General features: G+C 34.4%; 1 protein-coding gene across 1 annotated transcript; it reads left to right on the top strand.

The window, feature by feature from the left end:
* The first annotated feature begins 9,423 nt into the window (after nucleotides 1–9,423).
* On the top strand, nucleotides 9,424–9,989 carry LOC139854130 (putative invertase inhibitor). The gene has a single exon (XM_071843453.1). The coding sequence runs from the start codon at nucleotides 9,424–9,426 to the stop codon at nucleotides 9,976–9,978; it is 555 nt and encodes a 184-aa protein (XP_071699554.1). The 3' UTR covers nucleotides 9,979–9,989.
* Nucleotides 9,990–11,974: the final 1,985 nt, after the last annotated feature.

Below are 11,974 nucleotides of genomic sequence, written 5' to 3'. Positions count from 1 at the left end.
TGAAGATGTGTTTTCCGAGGAAAGTGTATAACTGGTTGTTCACGTCAATGTGGTTCAAGTCAAACAATAATGTCTTTAGGTATGAAAAGAGTAACGAATTAGGATAACGGGCAGTATGCAACTGTAGTGATAAGCAGTGATGAAGATACTCATCTAGAGTAGTGGTGGTAGTAACAAGAATTGGTAGATAGTGAAGATCACCGGTGTAACATCGGTAGTGGTTAATGATTTCCATAGTGGTGGAAACTTTATAGTACTCGTGGATAGTAAGCTGGGACGGTGGTGAATAACAACCTGGGAGACAAAGTTCCCGAACTAGTATATCTATTGAAGTCATCGTCATCCTTACGTGTATGAATCTTGAATTTACGTGTGTTACCAGAAAGTGGCAGAATACGGATTCGCATGACGAGAGTTAGGTACAATTAAGAAGTTCACCTAAGAAAGATTCAAGTATATAATGCACAAGTAGTCAAGTAAGTGCTATCTATAGCAAATGCAAGTCAGAATGCAATGGTTAATTATCCGGTTGTAGTCTAGATTCACTAATGTGTCCTAGCGACTCTGTCAGACACACTAATGCACATCCTAGATCCCTACAACCAACACTCTAATACCAACTGTGATGACCCGACAAAATCTCCATTGACAACACCGTCAACTTAGGTCCCGTTACGTGGTCATAGTCCCTAAATGAGACGCGTTTGACCAAAATTATGTTGCATTCATTTGAAACGTGTATGACTTGCAAATTTTAAGTAAACCAAACGGTTCGACAATAAGTATAAGTTTACAAAAGTTAATAAGTAATTGAAATAACTTGCGACATAATATAAGTTGAAAATCACGAATGCTATCAATAGCGTATGCATGTAAACATTAAGTTTGAATCCAAAGGTGCTATCACTAGCGTATGCATGTATGCTTGACCCCAAGCAAGTAATCAAAGTGTGCGGAAGCATGTATCAAGTAGACAAGATTGAACCTGAGAAACATATAGAAAACTGTCAACAAAAAATGTTGGTGAAATCATAGGTGTATTTGTAAACGTTGTTTTTGAAGCACAAGATTTAGTATATGTTGATTATCCAAATCGTTTGCATTCTGAAGATGTTGTTCGTTTATCGAGCACCCAATTATCAATGCTTAACTAAATGGTACCTCTGAATCATAGTGTTAGAACCTACACTATACCCGAAAATATATTTCATCCACCGACGGTATCGAACCGTCCGAATGAGGGTTCGTCAAACCCGTATGGCTACACAACATAAGTTCATGCTTACACTTACACCCTGCAAGTGTAACTGATGATAATTGGACTTGAGGATTTTTGTTCAAACTCGTACGTGGAATGTTTGTTTTCGTACTTGTGTTCAAAGTATAAAAGTATAACCGTGTATGTTTCTCATCCCATGATTTAAAAGTATAAAAGTTGTTGAAAAGATGGGACTATGATCTCATCGTAGTTGCACGCCAAAATATTTGAAATTAAATGTTGTGGAAATAAGAGTTTCTTAGCCTTGACCTAAACAAATAAGTTGTATCAATTACCGGTTATGACACAAGGTCGGGCGAAATGTGTTCAATTAGTCCTATGGCTCATTACGACTCGATTAATATAGCATGTGAATCAAGTTGTCAAGTTTCATGCAAGATATTAGTATAAAAGCACGTTAGAACGATTGTATAAGTGTTTGGTCAAGTTTGACTAAAAGTCAAACTTGGTCAAAGTCAAAGTTAATGGGGTCGGGTCAGGTATTCGACAATATTTCTTCAATTAGTAATCATATATAAACATGTTGGCCAAGTTTCATGTTAATCTGAGTTGCGAGTAAGCGGGAATGAAACTGTAAAAAACAAAAGTGATTTTGGTCAGCAGGAATCGGAGTCGAGCTCCAACCTGCGCTCAATTAGGCATGTAGGGGCCTTGAGCGGCGCTCCAGGGGCCTTGAGCAGCACTCAGGGTGACTGATCAGCAATTTGGGCAGTTTTGAACACTTAATGCACGAACCAAACTTCATTTTAACACAACTAATGATCCGGAAACACTAAAAACGCATACCATAAATATTTGGAAAGGTATTTTAACGAGGAATACAACTAAACACATATCATTAATCAAATTCATCATTTACAATAACAAAAACCTCATCAAATGATCATTATTTAATGTTTCAAGCTCAAAAATACAAATGGTGATTCGGAAATCCAATTTACACATACGATATGCTGTTTCGAAGGTAATTAAACATATATTGCAACTAAACACTTACTAACAATATTTCATAGCATTCAATGCATCACAATTCATATTCAAGGTTACTAAACCCTAACCCAAAAATCATGAATTCAACAATTTTGTTAATGAAGTGTTTCTAAATCAACCTACATACCAAAACGAAGCTAATGATGCTAGTAACACATTTAATACATGAGATTTAACATCTAACAACATTTAATCAACCAAAATCCAAGATTTAACAAACCCATTTCAAGTGTTCATGCTAGTTATTCAAAACAAACAAATCGAGCAAACCATTTACATACACAACAACCTAGTGAGCCATAGACACTAGTTAACACCATTTCAAGTCTATAAAACGAATTTAGAGAAATCTAGAGTTTTTAGAAAGTTACCCAAAAGAGATGAAGCTAGTATCAAAACGTAGAGGATGAAGAAAGGATTCCAAAAGTACAATTTGTTTTGTTGGAAGCTTGCTAGACTTGTATTAGATGATGATTCTTTGTTGAAGATGAAAATGGTGAAAGATGGAAGTAGTAAATGAGACAAAAAGAGAAAAGAAAAGAAAATCAAATGAATGGTGGGGAGGAGGGGTTTGACTAGTTGACCTAGTCAATTAGTTTGGTCTGTTGGCAACTTTAGTCCCTCGAGTTTAAAAGCGAGTGTGTGGATTAACTAAACCAATTATTTTAAATACGCGAGAGTAAACGGAAGATGTTAAAATCCAATAACGGGAATATTAAGAACGTTAGTTAACAGAAGCTACGAATTTAGATAAAGGAAGATATTATCTATAAAAAAAAAGACGAGCGTTAAAATAAATTAACGAAAAAAGGCGGGTTATTACATCGAGACAGATGATCGAGTATGGGTTGATAAAATGGGCTGTGTTTAGATCATCCTTCAAGTGAGAGATTGTTGGATGTGTGAAGGATATCAAAACAACAAGAAAAATGTGTTTTAGTGTTAAGGCGCGCCGTGACTCATTAAGGCGCGTCATGGCTCAACACTTGGATTGAGGCTCGAAGGTCAATGCTGTTAGTTTTGAAATCATGCTTTAAGCCACGGCGCGGCTCCTCCAGCCACGGCGCGGCTTAAGCCTATCCGGTAGCCTGGCGAGGAAAAACGCGTTTTCTTGCTCTTTAAGTTGTTTCCTTGTTTAGATATGCCTATATAAACACCCAATTGTAACCCTAACATTTGTGCACGAAATTAATAGTGAAAAATCTCTGATTTGCGCCCATAGACTAAACCCTTCTCCGTGTTTTGGAGTTGGGATATAACCACGTTAAATCCTGTGTCGTTTATTTATCGTTTTGCTTTAATTATTCGTTTGTCGTTCGTGAGTTAGTGATTAGTATAAATCACTTGTCTTGTTTGGGTCCTAAATCCTAACAACTACAACTAGAACAAAGGAAATGCACACCCAAACAAAAAAATAACGATCAAACAAGGGAGTGAAAACTAAAGAGGGAGCCCATCAAAACGCATACAAGAGATTAATTAAGAACCATCTAATGTCAAAAACAACCCGGCAACCTAACGAGCTTCTAGTGTTGTATTAGATGGTGGTAATAAGTCGGTTAATGTTCAAGGAGTAAGTGAAGTGGAGACTTGTACTTTATTTCACAGCTAACTCTGTTTTCTTAATGCCAAGACTTTCTCTTTCGTCGAGCCCTTTAATGTTAATATCAAAATTGATCGATTTCTCTTCGGTTCTTTAAAGTGTTGGCAAAGTTGGTTCATCTTTGGGTAATTACTCTAGCTTTTTAGAGGATGCTACGAAAGACTTTAAAGTTTGGTGGGTGGAAGGAAAGATTATTAATTCGAATACGACTTCTAAACCAAACCCAAAATTAAAGAAGGGCTAAACATAGAAAAATTCATGGTGATGAGCTAAGAAAATTCAATGTTGATGGAATGTGAAGCGTATGTTTTTTTTTTTTTTTTTTTTGTTGTTGCCTTTCTCCAGTCTGTTGTAGAGTTAGCGAATTGTTTGACGTGTTAATTGTTAGGGTATCTTGTCTTATTTTGCTTTGTTTGTTCCGGAGTGGTCATCCTTGGTTGGTTGGTTTTAGTTAGTTTGCTAGTTTGATTTGTTCGTTTGTTGCGCCTCTCTTTTTGTTTTTGGACTTAGGTAGCCGGTTTGGTTTGTATCGTACTTAGGTTTTCATCTTTTTAATAAAATTCCTTTCGTTATAAAGTTCTAGTTTTCTCACAAAAAGATGACATCCGTTTTAGGGATAAGTATGATTCAGATTAAGAAAATTAAGGACTCAGTTTGGCAATCTGAACTAAATCATATAGACAACATTTGTAATTAATTTATTTTAATTTAATAATATAACTTATATACAATTTGTGGATGATAATGATGTCATGTTGCTGATGCCGAGTTTTCATTTTCTTAGGTGATTTTAATGATTTACCATATTAATCTAATAATTTATCATGACATTAGCATTTAAAATATATGCTCTATCAATTTGTTAAGTGACTGCTTATATAAAATATTATTTAAAATTCACATGTTATTATAAACCTAGACGGTAACCAAAGTCATATACCAATTGTTTTGATGAATGAGCTTCTGATGGGCACTTGCAAGTCTTCTAATGATGTTCTGGGTAATGGGTTTCCTTTGCCATTATAAACCTAGACGGTAACCAAAGTCATAAACCTCTTCAAAATTGAGTGTTTTAAACGATCAAGAGGATCCAGACTTAGTATTAGCTTCGATCATGTTTACAGAGTCCCCTTGCCTGCTTGTTTTTGACTTCTTGCTCTTGCCCCCATTAAACATGGGAATTGAAAGATTGCTTTTCTCAATACATGAGGTGCATCTGGAACAGACTGGTTCCTTGTCTGCCCTAACGTTCCTTGCAGCGTTTTTGATATTCATCATACGGGAAGATGACTTCCATCTTCTTAAATTCGTCCAACAACAATCCCTTTTATTTCTCTCTAAGTTTTAACATTTGGGTTTGACCCAACCACACTCTTAAATTGGTCCTTAACGGGTGTTGATACAGGCCCAATATGTTCTTTCTCTTTATTGTTAATGATGTCATTGTTTACTGGGCTTGATTGATTCACTTTTGTGTTCGAAGTAAGGCCCACATCGCCATAGCCCATATTGTCCCCATCACAACCCAATGTATCATCATTTTGATCCTTATGTGTCGGTCCAATAGGGATAGGATCCACATCACTTTCGTTAACTGCATTGTCTTTACATAACCCTATATTTTAACCCTCAAGAGTGGAAATATCAATTTACGGCGCCGTACATTGGGAGCTCTCCTTTTTGCATCTTCCACGATCTTAATATAACACATGTTATTACCATCAAATAGTTTAACCCAACCATCGGATTGAACAATGCTACTATAGACATGAACTAGAATACTTCCAGAGGTGAGATTTTGATTTTAATTTTCAATGGAACAATTTTCATCTCCATGATCCTTTCCCACCACCCTGCTATTGACTTGAAGGTATCTTCATTCCAAAAAGTTACTGAAACTCCATATATACTGATCTAAACTAATCTTCCAGGTGACCTATATGAATTATCTAAAACCCCTACGTGATTGCACCAGCTGTGCATGCCATGGTTTGTGTTCTTGATGATATTATATGCTATTTTGGACAATTCACACACCACTAGCATATCCAATCCTCCAATGTGTTATAAAGTGAAGTTTTTCAACCCTTTCGCTTTGCATAAGTCTTCAATCTGGATTAGTAAATATACACTTTTGAGATTACAATTAATAGATATCCCGAGCAGATTATTATTATGTTCTTTGACAGTGATCGTTCTTTCATCTGCATACTTCATATTTTCAGCCTTTTTTTTCCACCTGACCATTCACCTGCTTACTCTCATGACCATTCACTTCTTTGTTCTCTTCTTTTCTCTTTGTAAGTTTAACTCGCAAATCTTCCATTTTCCGTTCTTGAGTTTTTCCTTTAAGTCTTCCTGATGGAATCTTGCGACATCAGAAAACCTATGATCATCCCTATACGCGTTACCATACCTTTGTCGAGCCTCGTTGTGTAAGCTTTGAGCAGGTTGAGTTCTTCTATATCACCCTCCAATTCCTTGGCTTTGAAGATTCTGATAGGTGGACTACTAAAGGTGATTTTTTGGAGATCCCCTAGTAGGTGATCAGATTTCCTGACATTGCCAAATTTAACGAAAGCAAATCGACCACCATTGCTCAGTCTTTTACTTTCCATGTAAATATCTCTTAGTTCACCGAATGATATGAATGTCTTCCATAAATCTTCAACATTCCAACTATCCGGGAAATTGAAAAACATGTATGATGTCAATTGGATTCCAAAAATCCTTGCTAATTGATATTGCTCGATTTACACATGTTTTACCTCACAATATCTTCATCGTTTCACTCGTTTTAGTTCGAAAGATGGATATTTGTGCAATTGCGTTGGTTCAAGGCTAAAAACCCATCTTGGTGCAAAATTGACCAAAATTTAGCCATATTAGTGAACCAAAGTGCAGGACATGATTGAAAGTACAAGGAAGATGCAAATATGCAATTTCAAGTGAGAAAATGAAGTTTCTGAAAGTGCAGTGTAAAGGTGCGGCGCACCATATCAAAGGAATTCAAGAAAATCACTTTAGAACATGAGGAAGGATCTGCACGTTATAAGGTGCGGTGCACCACTTGCCAGGTGCAGAGCACCTGGCCCCTGTACAATGGTGCGGCGCACCATTTAGTAGGTGCGGCACACCTACGCTGTTTTGAGTGCTGAAATTTGCACCTATAAAAGGAAAAAGATAGGGTTTCAATGAGGGAGCTGCAGTTTTATCTCGGTTTTTATCCTAATTTTATCATGTAGTGGGAGATTAAGGCTAATTTGGAGGATTAAGCTCAAGCTCAAGAAAGTTTAGTGTTAGATCTACATCATTTTACCAATTGGGTTGTAATCTCCACATTTATCTTCATTGTTTTCATTTGAATACTTGTAATAGTTGGAACATGAAGTTTATTTGTGACATTTTGTCTTTGATTAGTGTTTGTTTAGCCATGCTTGGCTAATTTGATTGTGTTTGCTTATCTATGAAACTCTAATGTAAGGATTAGCCCCAAATTAATTGAATAATTGTTGTTTGAATGAAATACTTGAGAAATTATTATTGAGTTAGCTAATGATCCATTGCTAGTTATTGTTTTGAACTTAACTTTAATTATATGAGTTGTTGATCATTAGCAAGTGATTTCTAATGAGATTCAATTTGTATTTCAACATGTTTGCATGATCTAGACAATCAAGAAAATGATTATAAGTGATTGTGTCCTCTAATTATATTGGTTTTCAAGGTGTTCTTAGTCAAAATTAGTGGTGCTTAGTTTTCTTAAGTGATTTTGATTACTAAGAGATTTTAAGTGATTTTAGTCCAAACATAATCTCAATGACATCTCATGTTAAACTTGATCTTGTAATTCGATGCTTATGTGAGTTTGCAAAGTGTAACTTGATTAAGGTTTACTAGTGATATTAAACATCTAATAGTTCAACAAAGAATGTGATAACAATTGGGATAAAACGAGGCAATCCAAGCATAAGGGTGAATTAGATAAGTGGACACTATTTAATTACTTAATTTTTATTTCGATATTTAGTTGTTAGTTAAAATCAATCAAGGTTGCAAAAGACATTAGACGGGGTCGAGACGGTTGGGTCCTAAAAAGGTCGAGACGTTCGAGACGGGTGTCGAGATGGACGTTGACCAAAGGTGACTTTTAAATATATAAGTATATAAATATATATATGTGTATATATGTTGAAGCCAAAAACTTTAATTGACTAATATGTACTCATAATTGGTATCATCGTTAATATAATACGGAAAATTCAAACTTAAATACGTTTGACCGATTTTACTGACTTTCTGGATTTTCCGGATTTTGAGAGACTTTGACCTGATTTTTTTCAACTTTGACCCAAATTTTGACCGTTGTCTGTCATATTAGACGGTTTTCATCGAGACGGGACGGGCTAGTCACCAAACCGTCGCAACGGGCGTCGAGACGGCTCGAGACGGGGTGTTTTGCAACAGTGGTTAAAATCAATCAAAACCCCCCAATCAAACTAGTACAATTATAGTTTCAATATTCAATTGACCTACTCTCTTGGGACGAACTTGACTTGAATGCTTACATGAAAAGTGCTATAATGACCGGGACTTAGTTGCTCGTTAGTTGTGTGTGCTTGTTGTGGTATTTAAATCTAGTTATAATTAAGAGTATTTGGTGCAACACATCACTAATCGATCGTGTAGTCGCTCGTTGTACCAGTTTCGCATCCTATTCGCTCTTCCATTGTTACACTCACTCCTCACTCTCTCTCTCTCTCCTCATATTCTTTCTCACACACCCCATTTTTTGTTATATTTTCTTAGTAATGATAATTGATAAGAAATGATAATTGAAATATGATTTAGATATAAGAAATGAAATATGAATTGAAAATGAGAAGTGGAGTAATTTATAGTTGAAAAATAAGTATTTTTGGAATAAAAAAAAAATACAAACGTTAATATATTCGTTTGAATTCAACGAATATATTTTTGACCCAATAATGACACGTCTAGTAGACCCTAATGCCAAAAAATACTCAGTTTCTCATGTGACTGAAGCCGGCGAAATGTCACCGGTGACGCCGCGTTACCGGCGTTACCCAGCGTTTCCAATGCAATATCAGCTCAGTTGGTGGTAGTGACGGCGCGTTAGGCATGGTATGATGGATAAATCAATATTCCGGTTTGTACCGTACTAAATAGTACTATAGACTTGTATACACCATAAAATGTAAACAATGATAACCCAAGTGATATATATATATATATATATATATATATATATATATATATATATATATATATATATATATATATATATATATATATATATATATATATATCTCGTTTTCTTGAGGACATCAACAATTGTTTTTCCTTTTCCTTTTTCTTTTTGGTCCGTTTCTTGTTTTTAACTAGAACTTTCAAACACTCCTTACATATTTCACAAAAAATCCAAATTTTTCTCAAACATACCCTTTTCCCATCCTCTCTTTGTATAAATACTCTCATTGTTAAGAAGAAAACCAAGACACAATATTCACCCTAAAACCACACAAGAGAAATGAGTTCATCTTTTTTCTCTCTTCCATTTCTTTTATATTTCTTATTTTTCATCTCTATGATCAATGGCCAAAACCTCATCTATGATACTTGTAAAACCTCCTCAAAACAAGACCCTAATGTAAACCTACAATTTTGCACCACTTCTTTACAAGCGGCACCGGCTAGTCATTGTGCCAACCTTGAAGGGCTCGGAATGATGTCCATTAGGCTAACGAGGTATAACGTTACTGACACTAGATGTTACATCAAACAATTGCTCAAGAACAACACGAAAATCGATCCTTATGTAAAGTCATGTTTGAATGATTGTTTTGAGCTTTATTCGGACGCCATTCCCGGTATTAAAAACGCTATGAAGAGTTATAGTTCGAAACACTACTTTGACGCGAATGTCCAAATAAGTTCCGTAATGGATGCTACTACCACTTGTGAAGATGGTTTTAAGCAAAAGAAAGGTGTTGTTTCTCCATTAACTAAGAGAAATAGGGCAACTTTTGAATTGTCTGCTATTGCACTTTCAATTATGAACATTATTCAGAGAGGTTCAAATTGAATTCAAAAGAATCATGCATTATGCATATAGCTTGTGATCAAACATTTAATTTATAAAAACATTTCTAACTAATTCCTTTTCATTCAAAGTTTTTGGTATTATATGAGTCCATCTTGTTGGATAATACAAGAATTTACTAAAGTCTTATGATTGTTTGTGACAATTTCAAAGGAAGTGCAAGGGTGTAAAATTATAATTTTGTCTTTTCTAGTTAGTACACCAAAAATATTGTATGGTCTTGTTTCATGTCAATCAAGTTTGTTAATTTTGGATATAATTATAATTATAATATCATGCAAGTTAGCTAATACGGAGTAACATTATCATGCAAGTTAGCTAATACGGAGTAACATACAATATGATGACAACTTCACTTATTATAGCAAAATCACCTAATAAGTTACACTTGTTTTGATGACATACCAACTCTTTAATTACTTATCACGATATTGCAAAATGATGCCCTTTTCTCTAAATATACATATAATATACCAAAGTAAAAAAGAATAAAAAAGTTATGTTTTTAAAACATCACTTCACTTTAACAAAATAAAAAAAGAGAACAACTCGTCTAAATATTGTTATAAAGTTTTCTTCCCTTTAGAACATGTGTGATGGCAACAATTTTTTCTTAATAGTTAAATTTAGTTATTAGTACACGAATTTTGTAATCGCGATAATAGAAAATCCTTCCAAAACATAAACTCAAATAACCCATAATTTCCAACACGAAACGAGTGATAGAATAATTGGATGTATACAAAACAAAATTATAACCAGCCTTATATTAAAGAAGGAAATATAAGAATGCAAATGATATTGTTTTAAAGATTAATTGCCATATTAAAATGTTTTCGAAAGACACGCATATATCAAGGCATGCACATGATAAGCAAGCAGGTAACAACGATTAGTAGTATCTTATATTAAGATGATACAATAAATTAAACCAGACAAATTTAAGAATTTAGATGGGTTACTTTTTAATCAACCTGTGATGTGACAAAAGAGTGATCCAAACACATTTCACGTGGATTTTGTGCTACGTTAATACTTTACGAAAAGAAAAAAAATGCAAATCAACTTTCAATATTTCCTTTTTGTCCATAATTTACAAACTATTACGAGTACATAAATAATTGCAATTAGAAAATCTACACACATTTTTCTTGTCTTATGCTTAAAGTGTACCACTTAATCATTTGGGCCGGCTTTTAAATAGCACAATGTTACTTTAAGCAATCTTTTTATGGAACATATGGCCAAGTGTTTCAGTATATACATTACTTTAGCTCAAAACTTTAAAGACAACATAATAATTATTTCCTTCACATAGCAGTCGATATCATGACATACTCGCAAAAATTCTCTAAGTTTAATTTCACTAACAACAAATTTTGAGGTGGACGAAAAAATAGTCTAAAATGATCACTGAATAAAACAATTACGTTGCATATACATCAGAGTAAAACTACTCACCTTCATTGGTAACCTAAATTGAGAAAATTTCTGATGCAGGATCCGATCGAATATCAAGTGTTGGGCTACAGGAATAGTTAATGGGCTTGCTAAAGTTGGACTTACAAATTATTATTTGGCTATTGGAAAGACTAAGTTGGGCCAAGTAATTATTTCCCCTACATATATTTTTGGTCTTATGGATATGTGTTTATGGGGCCCACGGATTGGAAAGGCTGTATTGTGAAAGTGGCAGGAAGTCACAAATTAAAACGGGGACAAGGATAAGATCGGCTACCAACAATTGAAAATTTAGTAGGAGTTTAAATATAAATTTAAATAATTTGATCTTATCTTTATCTTTAGTTTAAGTTTATCTCTTGTTTAGTTTGTTTATTTATAGTGAACGTAGGAAAACTTTCATACTTAGTTTTTTTGGGATTATTATTCTTATTTGATACGTGAATAAAGAGCATAACCGCGAAGGTTTGCGTATTATTCTTATTCGTTCTATTACAATTCAATTGTTATTTTCTGT

Source organism: Rutidosis leptorrhynchoides, chromosome 6 (genome assembly GCF_046630445.1).
Source record: "Rutidosis leptorrhynchoides isolate AG116_Rl617_1_P2 chromosome 6, CSIRO_AGI_Rlap_v1, whole genome shotgun sequence".
Classification (NCBI taxonomy): domain Eukaryota; kingdom Viridiplantae; phylum Streptophyta; class Magnoliopsida; order Asterales; family Asteraceae; genus Rutidosis; species Rutidosis leptorrhynchoides.
Note: the sequence above shows the minus strand (reverse complement) of the source record. Positions and strands in the feature narration are given on the sequence as shown.

Excerpts from the sequence above, each read along its gene's own strand:
- LOC139854130 (XM_071843453.1), top strand. The coding sequence starts at position 9,424 with ATGAGTTCATCTTTTTTCTCTCTTCCATTTCTTTTATATTTCTTATTT.